The following is an 18,180-nucleotide window of genomic DNA, read 5'->3' as shown; positions in this document are numbered from 1 at the left end:
GCTCCATCCCAGGACCCTGGGATCGTGACCTGAGCCCCTGAGCCGAAGGCAGAGGCCTAACCCGCTGAGCCACCCAGGCACCCCTATACTATTTACTTTTTCTCTAAGGAGGCTCCACATCCAACATGGGGCTCAAACTCAGAACCTCAATATGAAAAGCTGCATGATCCCACCTACTAAGCCAACCAGGCACCCCTTCGGCAGGAAGTTTTAAAACAGCCTTCTAAATAAAGTTTGGCCTGAGTCTGAAACTTAATTTAAAAATACTACACACTACATGTAACTTTATGCCGATACCTTTGAAATCCTCGATGAACTGAACGACATTCTTTGAAAAGGAGAACTCTTCAAAACTGTCTCCAAAAGAAGCAGAAAAACGGAGCACGACAAAAATCGTATCTGGCGTGGAGTTGCCAGGCACAGACCCAGCCTCTAAAGGGCCAGAGGCCCGGCCGTGTGACAGGCACAATCCACAGTCGTGTTCAATAAACCGATGTTGCCTTCCATGAAGGTGGTCACGCAAGGTGGGGGCCCGGGAAGCCTCGGGCGTGAGAAGACACGAACTCTTCCCACACTCGGAGGCCCCGTCCAGCTGAGGCACATGGGGACTGGGGGGGCAGATGCGGCCCCGCCAGTGTGGCCAGCTGGCGTTGGACACTCTTCTGCATCTTTGGCTAATTAACTTGGGAACCGAGCACGACCTGCTTTAAGGACGCGTACCGTCTCTTGCCACCAGAGCCACCAGCCCCATCAGAGGTAACGAAGGGGTCCCCAGCCCATCGTCCGGTTGCAGCTCTCGGTTCCGGGCCCCCTGAAGGGACCACCGGGGAAAACGTGTTGATCGGGCAGAGCCGCGTTGACTGGACTCCGTGCGGCGAGGAAGAACACCGCCTCGGCGGAGGAAACCGGGAGGAACACGCAGAGCCTCGGAGTCCAGGGTCCAGACGTCATCCCGTCGGACTGGCGGCCGCGGCCCGGGGCCGTGACTCAGGACGAGCCGAGACGAGGCTCGGCGAAGTGCCGGGTCCGGTCCCGCCTTCCGGGAACGGGTACGTTCCGGCGCCAGGTGCCCGTTTACCCTGCTCTGACCCAGAGCAGAGTAACTGCTGCAGAGTCACTGCGCGGACGACGGCGCGGGAAGGGATTCCTGTCCCGGACCTGCTCCTCGTGGCGACAGGAAGTCACGCCTGCCCCCGGCGTGCTTCGACGCGGGGCTAGGAAAGGACACGGGTTTCAGTCGCACACGACAGACCCCTGCGCCCGCGGTGGCCGCCGCTCCCCTGCGAGTCAGGCCAAACCAAGCTTCTTGGGAGTGTGAGGCCCAGGGCCTCTAGCGGTTCTAGCGGGTTCGGCGGGCCGCTCAGTGAGGACGGCGACGGGACCGAGTGCAGCTGTGGAAGGCTGGGAGGCGACTTGCAGGCACGGGCCTCGGAGGGGCTAGTGTCCGCTGGCGGGAGCCGTTACCCCGAGGAAGGCTACTCGAATAATTTAATGTTTGGATAAATGGATTTGGGGGAAGTTCCTGAAATAAACAATCAAGCGATTTGCAACTTCCTCTTCCTAGACAGGAACCACCCCGGGGAAAAGGCAAGTGAGTCCTCCGACGCCGGAGGCCGGGTGACCGTCCACGGTTTCAGGTCCCGGCTGAGTAGCTCCCATCCTGAGGTCAAAAGCTGCCGTGTTCGGGGGGAACCACCTCTCCTTGGAGCTTGCTGAGGGGCGTAAGGGAGTGGCAGTGGCCCTCCCAGCAGCCCCACTGTCGCGCGAGCGCCCAGCAACGGGGAGCGCCAGCTGGCGTGACATTTGAGGGGAGGGGATGGGGGGCCGGTCCTCTGCGCGACTCAGTGGCGGGGCTCCCAGCGCGGGGTAGCCGGAGCCATCGGCGGCCGCCGTTGGGCCACGCCAGGAGATCGTGGGCTTCGAGTGGCCTGTCTCGCAGGCTCCGGACGCAAGGATCGCCCGCGGGAGGGCCGCCGGCCCCCGCAGCCGTGGCACGGGCGAGGCCGGGGGGTGCACAGAAGTGCTCGTGCGGGGGGTGCTCGGAACGGGACTCAAGGCTCGTGCTTGAAAGTGAACACCCTGGACGTCACGAAGCAGGAGCAGAATGACCATGGGGGTCCTAAGAAGCGGCGGGCTCGGCCTCTGGTATGAGAGGGGGATTCGGAGTCACCGAAGCGGGGCGGAACCGGCGCGTGTGTCCGCTCCCGCAGGCCCGCGCGGCTCCCGGCCTGGGCGAAGGCGCGAGCGCGGGGCGAAGTCGGACAAGCCTGAAGAGCCAGTGGGGCCCAGTCTCGAGTCGTGCCCGGGGAAGAGACTAAAATCCAGGCTGGCAAGACGATTCAGGCAGATGAGACCGCGGGACGCTTCCTCTCCATGGGGCTGGGGCTGTCACCGAGAGGAGCACTGACGGGCATCTCACCCAGCGATGCTTGGTAGAGTGACGACCACAGCTCCCTGGCGCGTCGGGTAGTTTCTGTCGTTGGTGGCGCGGCTGCAGGAAATGGGTACAGAACAGGGCCCCCCGCGAATTTCTTAGAATTCTCTCGCAGTGGATTCTCTCGGAACTTTCCGCTCTACGATCATCTGATTTGCAAATAATGAAAACTTGGCTTTGTCCTTTCCAACATACACTCCTTGTGTTTCTCTTCTTCAGTGTCAAATAATAGCAGTGATCTTGAGGATACCGTCTTGTTCTTGGCTAATGAAAATGCTCCCGGCTTTCACCATTAGGCATAGCACTGCCTTTTGGTTTGGGATGTATATTTCTTTTTCTTTTTAAAAAAATCTTATTTATTTATTTGACAGAGAGAGAGACGGCAAGAAAGGGAGCACAGCAGGGGGAGTGGGAGAGGGAGAAGCAGGCTTCCCGCTGAGCAGGGAGCCCGATGCAGGGCTCGATCCCAGGACCCTGAGATCATGACCTGAGCGAAAGGCAGAGGCTTTAACCCACTGAGCCACCCAGGCGCCCATATTTCAACCATTTTTAACAGTACAGTTCAGTGTCGTTTAAGCTCAGGTCGCTCACATTGTCTCTGAATGTTTCCATCTTCCCAAACTGAAATCTGCCCCGATTAGACATTCGCTCCCCAGTCCCCTCCCCAGCCCCCCAGGCACCCCATCCTACTCTCTGTCTCTCTGAGTTAGCCTTCGTGCAGGCACCTCATAGAATGGAATCGTACACGCTGTGTACCCTTTTCTATCTTGGCTTATCTCACTCAGGATGTTTTCGAAGTTCATCAGTGTTGAAAGATATCAGAATTTTATTCCTTTCTGGGGGCCCCCTGGCTGGCTTAGTCAGTAGGGCCATGACTCTCCATCGCCGGGTTGTGAGTTTGAGCCTCATGTTGAGAATAGAGATTATTTTAAAATAAAATCTCTCTCTTTTAAGATTTATTTATTTATCTGTGGGGGGGAACAGAGGGAGGAGGAAAGAGTATCAGGCAGACTCAGCTGAGGGCGGAGCCTGCCGTGGGGCTCGATCCCAGGACCCTGAGATCACGGCCTGAGCCAAAACCAAGAGCCAGACCCTTCACTGACAGGGTCACCCAGGTGCCCCCAAAATAAAATCTTCTTTAAAAACAGAAGTTTATTCCCCTTTAAGGCTGAATAACATTCTGTCGTAGGCTCTCCCACATGTTCCTCCGTTCATCGGGTGACTGTGCCAGGGCGGCCCCCCTCCAGCTGCTGTGAGTCACGCTGCTCTGCGCGCTGCTGTGTGAGTGTCTGTTCCAGGCCTTGTCTCCGTTCGTTGGAGTCGACACCCAGAAGTGGAATTACTTCAAATACCTTTTTGACATCTACTGATGTCATGTTTTTCTCCTTTGACACATTAATATCACTAACAATGGCAACATGATTCCTAATTGATTCATCTCTGCGCTCTTGGGATGAACTCCCAGTCTCGCCTGCTTGCACAGTGCCCTCATCACTCTCCAAAGTGTCCTCCTGTAGACGATGGGTTCCGTGGGCAGAATTCAATACAGTGAAGCCACAGATACTATTTCTACTCTAGGGGTGAAAGGGGGAAGGTTCAGAGAGGTTAGGTGACCTGCTCAAGGCCACGCTGCTGAGTGGACAGAAGTCACCCATTTAAAGCAAAGGTGCATAGCAGACCAAGTGCTGGTTTTTTTCTGCCTGGAGGTATCCCTCGACTCCGACCCACGACACAATGCCACACTTTCTGACTATATATTTGCGTGTGTGTGTGTGTGTGTGTTTATTAAATCCCTCCCCTCTATTAGATCGGGAATCCCGCAGTCCCAACCAGGCCGGTCTCATTCATGACCATGCTGCAAGGTATATTCATTTCTTAACTTGCTTTTAGGTTATATTAACTAATATTTTTATTTTCAAAATGCTGGTCAATATTTACCAGCAATAAGGATCTGCAGTTTCCTCTGTGGTGTGTGTGTGTGGGGGGGGTGTTATCTTTGTCAACCCTGGAAACCAGTTTCATTCATTCGGTCAGCCTGGACTCTTCGGATGAACCCACAGAGAGTCTCTCCTGGGAGGAGAACGTTCTGCCGGTTTCATAAATGCATTTGGAAGCTTTTCTTTATTTTCTCTAATACACTAGAACTACCTGTTTCTGAAAGGCCTGAGGCTGTCGCCGGGGTGGCTGTCTGATGTCGCTCCCCATTTTCTTCTCTGCTCAACTCTTCTCTTTCTTCCGGGGTCAGTTTTGGCAATCTCCCGGCTCTCCTAGCTCTCACGGTGGGGGTGCGCCTCAGAACCCTGCGACCCGCAGCTCACGGGGGCACTGGCGAAGCCAGGAAGCCGCAGACGCGGAAAGCACCTCACCTCCAGCTACCGCAGAGCAAGAGTGAGGAGCCCGGTCCTGAGGGTCCCCGGAGCTTCCCCCTGCTGGGCGCTCCTCCGCCTGACCCGTCTTCTCCTTCTCTGCCGCCCTTGCCTCCGGCTCTCCCTGCTAGGGCAGACGGAGAGGAAGAGATGCTCAAACTCACGAGTCAAGGGGAAATGCAAGAGAAAAGCAGAAGACAGTAACACACATGCACGCACACGCACACACGCACGCACATACACCCCAGAATGATTCCACTGAAAGGACCGGTGGTACCAAGTGTTGAGGAGGGCATGAAGCCAGGGGAGGTGTAAAATGGGACTGCTACTATGGACACAATGGATAACTGTTCCCTATTTTTGTCTTGTCTTGTCTTTCTTCTTCTTTCTTTCTTTCTCTCTTTCTCTCTTTCTCTTTCTAGGAGCTGGAAGCTGACTGAGTACACCACAAGGGAGCAGAGGGCAGGACAGCAGAGGAGAGGCTGTCTGCTGTTGGGCAGTTTCTTATGAACTTGAACTTTACCTACCCTAAGCAAGCAATTCCATTTCTAAGTTATACCAAAAAGGAAGGAATGCATACGTCCCCACAAAAACTTGTGCATGAGTGTCCATAGCAGCTGGAAACGATGCAAATGCCCGTCAACAAAGTGAACAAATCCACAAAACGGTCCAGTATCCACACTAATGCGAGCCGGGTGGGTCTGAGGACCCGGCGGGGGGTCCCAGAGGACCGGTGAGAGGTTCCTTGGCTTCATGGGGGATAGAGATCAAATGTGAGCCAAGAGAAAGAGAGAGCTGAGTTTACTGAAGACCTGTGAGATACAGCAGTGTCCGGGACACTGAGAACGGACAAGGGACTGAGTCTCATCTGGGGCTTTTACCGAGGACGTGGTCTGGCGTGTGTGTCCGCAGTAGAGCAGGAGCAAAGAGGGAGGTGTAGCTGTCCTCCATAATCAGCTACGCCCTGGAGCCAGGGGTCTGGGTCAGTCAGTGGGCTTGGAAAATGTTCTTGACGACCCTGCCTGGTCACCCCTTAGGTGTCACCTGTTGCACTGGAAGGCTCCAGAAATCATTAAATCCTTGACCTTCACGAGGAGGATGTACACTTTCTGTTCAAGAAGGCATGTGTAAGGCGGGGCTGTAGCTCCTAGCAAGAACAGAAGCAGGAATAGGAGAAAAAAAAAAGAGCAGGTTTTCCTGGGGTCCCTTTAGCTTCCGTGACTCAGTACTATGGAATGACGCTTAGTACTAGAAAGGAATGTACACGCTAGTGTGCGTATGGATGTGCCATGTCATATGTTTCCATTTATGGGAAGTTCTAGAACATGCAAAACCAATCTGTGGTGATAGAGGTCACAGTAGTGTTTATCATTGGGGATTGGTTTACTGGGGCCTCCAGTGTACTTGTGTGGAAAGTTCGAGTCATACCCTTAATAGGCTCATAGAAAGAATTTATGTCACCTTCCCCTGCTGTAAGGCTCACTTGAAGTCCCATCACCCACCAGTGTTATTATGTAGTTATTTTTGATAAATGTAGTTGTATTTTAAAATTCTATGGGGGCCCCTGGGCGGCTCCGTGGGTTGAAGCCTCTGCCTTCGGCTCAGGTCATGATCGCAGGGTCCTGGGATCGAGCCCCGCATCGGGCTCTCTGCTCAGCAGGGAGCCTGCTTTCCCCCCCCACCGCCTCCGTCTGCCTCTCTGCCTACTTGTGATCTCTATCTGTCAAATAAATAAATAAAATCTTAAAAAAAAAAAAAAGCCCATCCAAATGGCAGAGAGGAAGAGTTTCCCATGTCACATATTTCCGAAACGCTCACCGGACAAGGGCGGGGTTCTCCCTGGCGAAGCTGGTGCTGGGGGCCTCCTTCGTCCACCGCTGGCCTCCACCCTGTCCCAGCGAGTGTGCTATCACAGTTCTGATCGGAGGCTTCTGAAAATCAAGAATGTCTTTTCAAAGCTTCCCACCCACCAGAATGGCCATAAGAAAACAATAGCAGCAAGAGAAGGGAGAACATCTGTGCGCCCAGGAGCGGATACAGAAACGTTCGCAGCGTAAGAGCCAAAAGCGGGGAACGTGGTGACAGAGGAATGGATAAGTCATTACTGACGCATCACAAAATGAATGAGCCTTGCAAAGACGCTGAGCGAAAGGAGCCAGACACAAAAGACATTTACACCGGAGGTCCGTACCAGGTCAATCCACGGAGGCCGAGAGGAGATGAGTGGGTGTCGGGGGCCGGGGGCAGAGGGAATGAGGAGCGACGGCTAACGGGTCTAGGCTTTCTCTGCGGATGATGACAACCGTCTGGAAGGAGACAGTGGTGATGGTTGTTCAACCCTGCGAGTAAACTAAAACCCACCAAACGGGGAACGGTATGGGACGTGACTTCTGTCTCAACTGAAAAGTGTGTTTTCAAAACGATGTTTGGATCCCGAGTCCCGGTGACGAGGGCTCCAGTTATAAACAACAAAGTAGCAGCAACAGGAACTCGAAGGTCATTCAGCTTCTCTGAACTCGCTCTTCTAGACGGGAGGCCCCTAATTAGAGCCTGGCAGCTCTCGCCAGACACCCGCTGAGCTGCTCGCCCCCACCCCCCAGCCCTGGAACAAGAGAGGCAACTGAGGCCCAGAGAACCTTCAGAATACCCCCCAAACTAGTCAGTGGCAAAAATCAACGAGGATTTTTTAAAATGTGGTTAGGGGGTCCCGGGTGAGCTCAGTTGGTTGAGCAGCTGACTCTTGATTTTTGCCCAGGTCATGATCTCAGGGTCCTGAGATAGAGCCCCACGTTGGGGCTCCGTGGGGGGCATGAAGCCTCCTTGAGACTCCCTCCCTCCCTTTTCCTCTGTCCCTCCTCCTCCCCCCAACCCACTGCTCACTCTCCCTTAAAAAAAATGTGGTTAAATACAGAGCCCATGCAATGTGCCATCTTAGCCATGTGCAAGCCCCCAGGTCCGCGGCACGGTGCGCAGTCCTGCGTCGTGCGGCGCCGTCGTCCCCACCATCCTTCCCCAGAACCTTCCCGTCTTCCCGGACTGACGCTCGGCCCCCGTTGGACACCGGCGGCCCCTCGGTCTCCCCCCAGCCCCCCCGGCGCCCGCCGTCCCGCGCCCCGTCTCTCTGCGCCCGACGGCTCCGGGCGCCGGGTCCGGTCGGACTCCCGCAGCCCCTGCCCTTTCGCGTCCGGCGTCCCTCGCCCCGCGGAACGGCTCCCGGGCTCACCCGGGGCGCGGCCGGTGTCCGAGCTCCCGCCTTCTGAAGACGGAAGAACGTTCCGCTGCGTGGAGAGACCCCGTTTGGCTTCTCCGCTCGTCCCTCGATGAGCCCGCGGGGCCCTTGGGGCTGCTACCGGGACTCACGCTGCTACGAACGTGGGTGCACATCTCGCCCCGGCCCCCTGCTTTCACTGCTTTTGGGGGGACACCCAGAAGTGGCACTGCTGGCTCCAACGGTGTCCGTGTTTAATTTGCTCAGACAACCTCTACTTTAGGTCAGGAGAGGCAACCAAGGAGGAAATGAAATTCTCGTTCAGCCCCGTTGCATGGGCCGCAGTCAGTCCTCCGCCAGCACCCAGCGCCGGGGGCAACAGGGAGCCGCGGGGACTCTGGCCGGCGGTGGTTCCGGCGATCTCTTGGTGACGGATCTGGGGACTTGTGCACAGGCAGATACTCAGAAGGGAGGCATGGACACAGCACCCAGGCAGGGATTACGTCACTGGGCATCCCAGGAGACCCGGGGGAGCCTCCCACCCATCCAGTTCCGCAGCCTGTGGGAGAAGGGCCTGGACCCTGCGTGGCGTTTATAGAAAGTTACGACGCACGTGAGACAGTCGCAAATATCGCTGGCGCATACTCTCCCCCCAGGAAAGGGATGAGCAGGTGGGGGAACAGGGCATCCCCAAGCCTGGGTGGGGGTTACCTCTGGGGCAGGAAGGCAGGGATGGGGGTCCCGTTTCATCTGCCGGGTTTCGTGTCTTTCAAAGGAAGAGCCCTGAGCCGGCCCAGACGGGGACAGCGCACACAGCCCGGCACAGGCCCCAGTGGAAGTCAGGCGGGGCCAAGAGAAAAGAGACAGAAGTAAAACCAGAAGTCAGCGATTCCGAAGAGAAACAGAGGGCAAAGATCAAAGCGAAGGGCAGGAAGTGGAAGAAAAGACTAGAAAAACATGACCGTGGTTGGAAGGAGCCGTTCTGCCACCCTGGCCCAGGCTGCAAACAGCAGGCAGGCTCGGGCGGCTCACCAGACCCACGGGGGCCAGGCCCCGGCGTCCGTGAGCCCCACGCCCACTGCAGCCGATGCCTCCTGGCGCGCAGCCGTGTGGCCCGGCGGCCGCCAGCTCGCGGGGCAGAAAGGCGGCAGGGGCTCAAGGGGGCAGCTAGCAGGAAGGCTGCTTGTCTTTGCAACGGGCATGGGGATTGTCGAAAGGACCCGGGACCCAAGCCTCCACTTGGAAGGGGAAGGGGGGGCTCTCCAATCACACCGGAGGACCCGAACCACCTGGGTTAGGCTCCTCCAAAGATCGCAGCTTGCGGAGATCTCCGGACGTGAGAGGGACGTGCTTTACCTGCCGGCGGCGCTTCTGCCGTCCCAGGCTGTGACGAAACTTCTCACACAGAGAAGTTCTCCTCTCCTCAAGTCAACGTGATCACAGAGAGCACCCGCTGACTCCGGTTTGGTCAACCGTCATGTTGACAATAACAGCTGAACTGTTTTATTACTAAATGTAAATTTTAACTATTTTTTATAATTGCTGTTTTAAATAATTTTTTAAAGTAACCTCTATGCCTAACGCAGGGCTCAAACTCACGACCCTGACTGAGATCAAGAGCCGCACGCCCCACCGATGGAGCCAGACAGGCGCCCCTATTCTTAGCAATTTCATAATGAGAGTTTCAGAGCCAAAGAGATCTGAAGCAGCTACAGGAGATGCTAGGATTGGACAACGCGAGACCGGAAACCCCAAAGCGATGTAGAGAAAGACAGACACAGAGACACCCGGGACCATGCAAACCTTCAGCCACGGCACTGTAAGATATCCACAAAGTCAAGAGGCAAACGATAGACTGAGAAAACGTATTCATCATCTGTATGCCAGATGGCCAGTTAGTGTTTATAATAGAAAACAGAGTTCCTACAAACTAAGAAGAAAAAAGACAAGTCAAGAATGAGGAAGAACAAACCCCAAACTTCCAGCCAGGGCAGGAGCTCCAGCGGGGCACATGGGGGCAGGAGGTAAACTCACGGTGCCGTCACGCGTTGCCCCCATCAGGTTGGCACAAACTGAAAAAGTGTGCTAACCCCTCTCCGGGGTGAGGCGCGTGCACGGGGTGGAGGAGCCTGGACTGGCCCCGCCAGGGACAGTATATGGCTGCGGCCTGTGCACCGACCCCCACTCCCGTGGTCCCACCCCAAGGAGTCTGTGTCACCTCCACAGTCAGCAAAAGCGCCCCAACTGTTTTCACTGGGGGGCACATCCCCAGGCTATGGTTATGGGAGCACAAGGAAGAGAGGCTGAGGCAGCAGGGAGGGATAGAGCCACGGCCACGGGCAGGACTTTGGGCAGGGGGTGGGAGGCCGCATTTCTGAGGCAACTGTCAGCCAAGTCGGACTTCTAGAGTTTCCTTTCTGTGAAATGAGGGGGTTGGGGCAGACGGTTTCAGAGACGTCTCCCAGCTTTGGGGACCTCTAAGCCCTTTAGGCCAAGAGCAGGCAGAGGGCCCCTCCGGCAACCACTGGCTTCTCAGCCGTGCCGCGGTAACATGGGGAAACAGAGCAGCCAGAGGGGGTGGGGAATGCGGGTGGAGACAGGGAGGGGTGGCACGGCCACCAGCCTTCTTCCTCTGGCGGCTCCGACAGTGTTGGGCTGAGGCGGTGTGAGACGCCGGGCCCAGGACCCAGAACCTGGGGCTCACCGCGGCTGGAGGGGATGCAGGAAGCCGCTCGGCTGATGCTGGCCACACTTTGAGAAGATAGGGGGCACGGAGAGAAGGTTCCAGGGCTCTGGCTTTGGCTGGGTTAGCTGATTGAGCAAATACAAAGTCAGGACATCCAGTTACATCTGAATTTAAGATAAACAGTGCAACAATTTTTTAGTACAAGCCTGTCTCCTGCGGTATTTGGGACAGGCTGGGACTAAAACATCGTTGTGGTGCTACATTTTATCTGACGGCCTTGGAGGGGAGATAGGCAGCCCAGAGGGGGTTGGGCTTCAAGAAGTCTCTGCCCCGGCCCGTGTCGCCCCGGCCCCGGCGTGGTAGAGGCCCCGCCTGCAGCCCCCCCACCCCCACCGCGGTGTGTCTAGTTCTCCATGAAACTGTCCTGAGTCGCCCGAATCTGGGCATGCCACCTGTTTCCTGTGCAGACCCAGAGTGCCACAGAAGTGTCGTGCAAACCAGAGGGGTCTCAGGCTTATTTCTTGAAACGGGATGAAATCAAATGAAGGATGTGTCTAGCAACGAGGCGAACAGCAAACGTGGGCGGCAGTGGGGGGAGACCCTCAGCTACTCGGTGAAGAACGCAGCCCCTCTAAGAGCTTGGTCCCCTCTACCCCCACCCTCCCACCCTCACCCCTACCTGGGCCACCCAAGGAAGCACATCTTCCCCTCCCTCCCGCTGGCCTCCCTAGGGACACCTGACGGGACAAAGCTGTTTCCCCAAGGAAGTGCCATCCCGCTCTTCACCTGCTGGCATACCCGGCCTCTGGGCCCCCGTCCCCGAGCCAGGCCACACCATTTGCCCAGGCCTTGCGGGAGGGGTAGAGATCGGTCAGCGGGGTTCTCCGGGCGACGGCTTGCTTCAGGCCCACCACGCACTTGGGAGGCGTCCAGGTACCCCGTTTCAAAAGCATCTCAGCAGTCACTGCAATGGTCACCATGCCAACCCTCAGGCCCTAGGGAGGGGCCTTGGGGGACACTGAGCAGGCACACGTGGGCAGAGACGGTGTCCTCTTTAACTGTGCGTTCACCTTTGTCTTTGAAGAACAGATGTCCTTCCGATGACAGCGGGTGAAACGAGCGGGAGGCAGGGCTGGCCGGGCCCAGGCGCTGGGTCTCTCCGACGGAACCCTCCGGAGGACCCTTCAGTGAGCCTGGCCGCCAGGGACATCCAAGCCACCCTCCGGCTCCCAGGGCAACGTTCTGTTGAGAATTCATTTTTATTCTTTTTAAGATTTACCCATTTGAGAGAGAGAACGAGAGAGCGAGCGCATGCACAAGCAGGGGGAGCGGCAGGCGGAGGGAGAGGGGGACGCAGGCTCCCCACTGCGCGGGGAGCCCCATGGGAGGCTCGATCCCAGGACCCTGGCATCATGATCCAAGCAGAAGGCAGCCACTTAACCGACTGAGCCACCCAGGCGCCCTCTGTTGAGAATGCAACTTTTGATGTTTGTGTTTCTTTGTTCCACAAAGGACCTGAGATGATGTGGCTTCTGCCACGTGACCTTGGCTTTCGATTTCCCCATTAGCCTGCCCAGCCTGTGTGCGATGTGACTTGGTCTCCCTGAACCCACTCGCCCCTGGGGACACTCACTGGCAAGCCCGCTGCCTGGCCCGACATGCGGGTAACCACTTCTCTCCCAGCGCGACAGTGATGGATTTCAAACTACAGTAGAGCCACAAGACTAGAACAATGACCCCCTCCAACCCCTGCACTGAGTCATCTGCTTTATCTCCGTGAAAGTAAGTCGCAGACCGCGTAACATTTCGCCTCTAAATCTCGAAGTCCCTAACTTTGAGGGAAGGGACGGTCTTCCGTGTCACCCTCCTATCTCATCACACCTAGGAAATTGCACACCGATGACAGCTGCAGGCGGGTGGTCGGCGGGGGGAGGGACAGGGTGACCGCGAGCAGCTTTGTTCCACACTTTAGTTTTCCTTAAGTTTTCTTCGATTTATTTAAGTTATCTCTGCCCCCCACATGGGGCTTGAACGCAGGACCCCGAGATCAAGAGTCAAGCGCTCTTCTGACTCAGCCCGTTCCGTTTCTTCCTCTTCTGTTTTTCAGTTTTTTCCGGGCAAACTTTAACGTATCTTCCCCTCAGGACGGCGTTGGCAAGTGTTCAAGTTTGTCAGAAACAAGAACGCGAAATGGAACTGGAGCACGTCACAGACCTTGGACCAGAAGTGGCCCGTGAGCCGCTGGAAGAGACGCCACTGCGCGAGCCGATGGTCGCACAGCTTGAGGACCACAAAGCCCGCGCAGGAGAGCACGCCCAGAGCCAAGTAGGTCCCCGAGGAGGCGGTGCCGTGGCGCCTGTGAGCGCGCAGGGCCTGGGCCACGGCAGCCGCGATGTGGACGCCCAGCGCGACCTCGAACCCACAGGAGTGCAGCAGGGTGAGGCCGTAACTGCCCAGGGAGAGACCCTCGATGGCAAGGAACAACCACGGATCCCAACCCCTGTCTAGGGAGAGACACCAGGCCACTGGCCACGCGAAGATGGGCAAGGTGAACCACTGGTCCAGCACGGCGGCGGGGTGCACCTGCGTCGCGATCCGCAGCCACTGAACCGGGCCGTAGGCCAGGGCCATGGCGGCGAAGACGTCCTTCAGGTAGCGAGCCCTCCGCGCCTCCATGGGGCGCCCCGGGGCCCTGGTCTTCCTCTGCAGCCAGTACAGCCCCAACAGGACGTAGGCCACGTTAATGAGCGAGTTGAAGGGCATGGCCAGGAAGGCGGGGAGGCCGGCGACAGGGGCTTCGGCATAGTGTTCATGGCCCAGCTGGACGAAGATGCCGTCGAACACGCCCGCGTAGACGGTGGCTGTACAGAAGCAGCTGGCCACAGCCACGTGGAAGAGGGCCTGCCTGGACTCGGGCTTCATGTGGAGCCCCAGGGAGGCCTCGGGGCGGCCTCCACTCTCCGCTCGGAATTAAGATAAACTGCTTTGCTAAAACGTGCCTTGGCCTCCCAGCTGAGCCAGCTTCTTCAGCAAGCCAAGTCCCCGTGATTTCTGACGCAGATGCCGCGACCTTGCCCTAGACCTTGCCCCAGGGCGGCAGACGCGGGCCAGAGAGAGGCAGTGGTCCCGCTGACCGGCTGGCGGGAGTGGAAGACTGTGGTGCCTCTTCCCCTGTGGTCACAAACACAGTGGCGTTACAAAGAAAAGCACCCAAAAGAGAGCCTCCAGCTTCCCAACTCTCTGCCTCAGGGTCCACCAACAGTTTTCATTAGAAGAAAACGGAAATGAAAGTGAAGCGATACCCACAGTGTGTTCACCTTCTTACCTGCGGCTTCTGGAGGCCCCTAGAATGCTCTCTCCCCTAGGGGTTCCGTGCCTTTCTCTCCTGACCCCATGCGGTTCTTCTCTCCTCTGGGCAGTCGGAAGATCCTGCTCCTTGCTCTAGTTCTCTTGGATCCACCGCATTTAGAGACTTAGACCCTCCCAAGGCCCGTCCTTACAATTCGGAAAGGGCTTTCCCACCTCAGTGGTCTCGTCAATGCTGACATTTCCAGTCAGCCCCGAGCCCCTTTAGCCAAACATCCAGTTGAACTAGACCTTAGCTGTAGCGAGTTCTGGAATCCAAAGCAAGGGATGGGACAGTACTGGAGGGAGAGGACGGGAAGGGGCAGAAGAAGGAGGGGAAGGTGGGGGAGAGGAAGAAGGGGCGCGGCGGGGAGAGGAGGACGAGCACCTGCCCTCGGCTTCTCTGCCTGCTGCGTCGGCTGGCCCGCCCGCCCTCCCCTGAAGTGCCACACGGTCCAGAGCCGCCTTCTTTCCTGGCGCACGATTAAGCCGCCATGTCCTGCAGCCACAGAAGCGGGTGACGGGAAGACAGTGTGCACTTATCACGGACTGTCAACGGCTTTGGGACCAGCTGTGGCGCGAGCCGGCCTAGTAGCTGAGAAATCTGTCACCGTCGTGGAGCGAAAAGGTTCCGCACTCTGAAAGGGACTCAAAGGCCAAGAGGGTGGCAGGTGGGGACGACAGGGGCTGCCTGCCTGCCGTGTTCGAACTCGGCACCCCCCCGTACCATTTGTGTGACCTCAGGCCTTAACCGGTCCGGGCCTCGGTTTGCACACAGGGCCGGCGGGACGTGGCCAGTGCCCCAGCCGAGGAGCCATCGCCTGGCTTAAGTCAGTTCTTCTACCTGAGGACCGCGGAGCAGCGCTCGCTTCTGAGGCTGTCCAATGCCCATTTCCCTCCGGCAACTCAGGCCTGGAAAGGGCACGGCAGGGTCTGCCGGTCCGCTCTCCCTTGCCTTGGGGCTCCGTGAGCACCTGCTCAATTCCAGTCCAGCCCAGTTCAAGCACCCGGCCAGCGCCCGTCCTCTGTCTCCTCGTGCTTCCGCTGGCACGTTACCAGTCACTTCTCACCCGGGCCCCGGCATCCACCTATTTTCTCTGGGGAAGGGGCTGCCGGACCTCCCACTGCGCTTTCCCGCTCCCATCCGGCCTTGGGGGTCCTTTGCTAAGGAGACCCACAAGGCCCAGCATTCCCACCAGGGACTCGGCATCTCCTCACTGACCATAAGCCCCCTCCTCAGTTCGCAGCACGGTCACACGCCTCCCCCGACCCCTTCTCCAGCAAGCTTCCAGGTCCCCGTCCAGGGAGCTGCCCCCGCCCCGGGGTCCCCACTTCCAGGCTGGCCGCTGCTGATGTGCTCTGCGCACAACGGCCCCCAGCATCCTCCTCAAGCCCCCTGGTCTGGATGGTGCCAGTCCCTGCTTAACACGTGAAAAACTCCCTAGGCCCAGTCTGTCCTCTGGCTAGAATGAGCTTCTGCAGTCCTCATTCCCCCCTGCCTCAGGTCCGCTAATGCTTTCTTTTTTTTTTTTTTAAGATTTATTTATTTACTTGACAGAGAGAGATCACAAGTAGGCAGAGAGGCAGGCAGAGAGAGAGGGGGAAGCAGGCTCCCCGCTGAGCAGAGAGCCCCATGCGAGGCTCGATCCCAGGATGCTGGGATCATGACCCGAGCTGAAAGCAGAGGCTTTAACCCACTGAGCCACCCAGGCGCCCCTAAAGTTGTTGTTGTTTTTTTTTTTAAGATTTTATTTATTTATTTGACATTCGGAGATCACAAGTAGGCAGAGAGAGAGGAGGAAGCAGGCTCCCCGCTGAGCAGAGAGCCCGATGCGGGGCTCGATCCCAGGACCCTGGGATCATGACCCGAGCGGAAGGCAGAGGCTTAACCCACTGAGCCACCCAGGTACCCTCCGCTAACACTTTCAACTTGGCCTCCCCATCTAGCTCCTGACTCCAACCAGGACACCTTACCTGCACCTGTCTGGGGCCTGGCTCTGTGGCACGAAGCGCCAGGCCTTTGGAACCTCCTGTCTGCCAGCCGGCAGGGGTGAGAGTCCGGGACAGGAGTCAAATACTGTCAACCTGATAGAGAAGGAAGTCCAGGAAGGGCATGGAAAGTGACTCCTCTCTCCGGCTGCTGGGCAGACTCCATCTGCGCCCTTGTGCAAGCTTAAAGTGACATGCCGTCAAACCACTTTCCCGGGTCCCCCAAGACCAAGCTGGGTACTTTATGGCTGAGCTCTTCTGCATGCCTGAGCTGCCATAATCCTTGCTACGCGACACAGATTCCCCCAGCACCTGGCACACAAAGGCTAGAGCTCAACAGCATTGGCCTGAGGTTCTGGGCTCTTTTGGGAGAAGTCCTGCAAAGCAGGACAATGTCCTGGCTAAGGGGTTAGCACATGTTCCTTACTCTCCTGCTTCCTGGGGCCATATGCATTTAACCAGGAGCCACTATCCTCCATCACAGTGGTGGCTTCTTTCCTGTATGACAACTGCTTGTTGTGTCTCTAACTATCCTGACCACCGCTGCTGCCTTTCTGCAGAGGAGGGGATGCCAGCGTGAGGGCTCTAACACAGGGACAGCCCCGGCAGATGAGGCCAATCTGGGCCACCTGGATCCCCAAGAAGCCTGGAGCAACTGCAGTGATTCCTGAACTCTAGGGAGAGAATTGCTGCATTCAGGGAAGGCCCTCGGAAGCCAGCGGCTCGCTTTCCTTAGTTTACAGGGGAGGGACTTGCGGCCATAGAGGTGAAGTGAATGCCCAATGTCATTTAGGGCAGTTGGTGGCACAGTCATTTATAGGGGAGGGCTCTTGTCCTTTGGCTGTCACACGTCCCTTTGGCGTTGCTCAAGGAAATGCTTCCAAATGTGTAAAATCAGAGTTACAACATAAACTTAATGTCGAAAGATGGTATAAAACATTTTTGGAAAAGGTGTGATTCGGGAATACCTGTGCTACTTGACTAGTAAATGAAATTACAGAATCTATGGGCCGATTGTGCCTACAGTAATTTCAAAGTGGTAAGTCTCGTACTTGAGTTAATTACAGGGTAACTACGACAGAAGCTAAACGATCTGTCACTCCCACTGGTGACAAAGTCACCAGGTTAACACTCTGTGCTCTGTAGCCTACATTTGTAATTGCGGGAAAGGCCAAATTTCGACCACCGGTTGGTGAAAATAAAGATAAAACAAAGCTGAAAGTGCAAAAAGCATGTTGTGGCTCCAAGCTCCCAGACGCCAGCGCAGGACTCCTGCACTACAGCCCGAGTCTGACAGTGCGGATGACGGTGCAGCGCCCGAGCGGTCTCCTGCAAGATCTGGCACACGGGGTCCACGCCAGTACCCACCTCTCAAGGTTGCTGCGAGAAGTTACAGTATTGGCGCGAAAAGGCCAGCGATCACCATCCGGGTACTTGCCTCTGTATCTTTGCTGGGGGAAATTCAAATCACGGGAAAGGGCGGACCCGAAAAGCGGCCCTGCGCCTGCGCGGAGGGGCGGGGCGCGGGTCTCTGGGAAGCAGGCGGGGCGGGGTGACGCGGGGTGACGCGAGGTGACGCGGAGCGAGGCGGAGCGACGCGGAGCTGTCCCGCGCCCTCCCGCTCGGCGTGGGTACCGCCGGTCTGGCTGCCCGCCCTGCGGCCGGCGGGGAGAGGGCGGGGAGCGGCCCCGGGCGCGCGGCCCGGCTCCTTTCGTTGGAGCGCGGGCGGTGGCGCCGGCTCCCGGGGGCGGGGCCGGCGAGCCTGGGAGCCGGCGCGTCACCGCCCACTCGCCCCGCCTCCGGCTCCCCCGCCCCCCACGCCCGGCGCGTCTCGCGCCGCTTCTCCCGCGGTCGCTGGGTGTGGGGAGTGGGAATCTGTCCGCTGTCGGACCCGAGGCGCAATTCTGATGTCTCCCTTCAGCCTCCCTCGGCAGTCTATGCCTTGTCCCCACTGCTAGTTAAAGGCAACTCCTCGGGCGTGTGTTCCTTCAGCGACCTGGGGGACGGTTCCCAAGGGGGCGGGGCCCAGCTCGTTCGAGGTATTCTCATCCGGGCATTCACTAGATGCCTCAGCCGCCATCTTTGTTTTGTGCTGAAACTCGCTATTGACGCCCGTGGACGGCCGGGCGAGGGGAAGTGGCAAGATGGCGGC

At 57.5% G+C, this 18,180-nt stretch overlaps 1 protein-coding gene across 3 annotated transcripts; it reads right to left on the bottom strand.

Annotated features, from left to right (window-relative positions):
* Positions 1-12,670: 12,670 nt before the first annotated feature.
* On the bottom strand, positions 12,671-17,549 carry TMEM187 (transmembrane protein 187). 3 transcript variants are annotated; one of them, XM_080795797.1, is made up of 3 exons: positions 17,397-17,549; positions 16,014-16,124; positions 12,671-13,865 (listed from the first exon to the last, which is right to left on the bottom strand). In XM_080795797.1, exon 3 carries the CDS (start codon positions 13,614-13,616, stop codon positions 12,819-12,821), a length of 798 nt encoding a protein of 265 aa, XP_080651923.1. In that variant the 5' UTR covers positions 13,617-13,865; positions 16,014-16,124; positions 17,397-17,549; the 3' UTR covers positions 12,671-12,818. The 3 variants fall into 3 exon arrangements, with proteins under 3 accessions (XP_080651923.1, XP_080651924.1, XP_080651925.1); XM_080795798.1 differs by lacking the exon at positions 16,014-16,124 and having other exon boundaries at positions 17,397-17,538; XM_080795799.1 differs by lacking the exons at positions 16,014-16,124; positions 17,397-17,549 and adding an exon at positions 14,020-14,152 and having other exon boundaries at positions 12,677-13,865.
* Positions 17,550-18,180: the final 631 nt, after the last annotated feature.

This window comes from Martes martes (assembly GCF_963455335.1).
Source record: "Martes martes genome assembly, chromosome: X".
NCBI classification, from domain to species: Eukaryota; Metazoa; Chordata; class Mammalia; order Carnivora; family Mustelidae; genus Martes; species Martes martes.
Note: the sequence above shows the minus strand (reverse complement) of the source record. Positions and strands in the feature narration are given on the sequence as shown.

Coding starts and splice junctions, on each gene's coding strand:
- TMEM187 (XM_080795797.1), bottom strand. CDS start 13,616: ATGAAGCCCGAGTCCAGGCAGGCCCTCTTCCACGTGGCTGTGGCCAGC.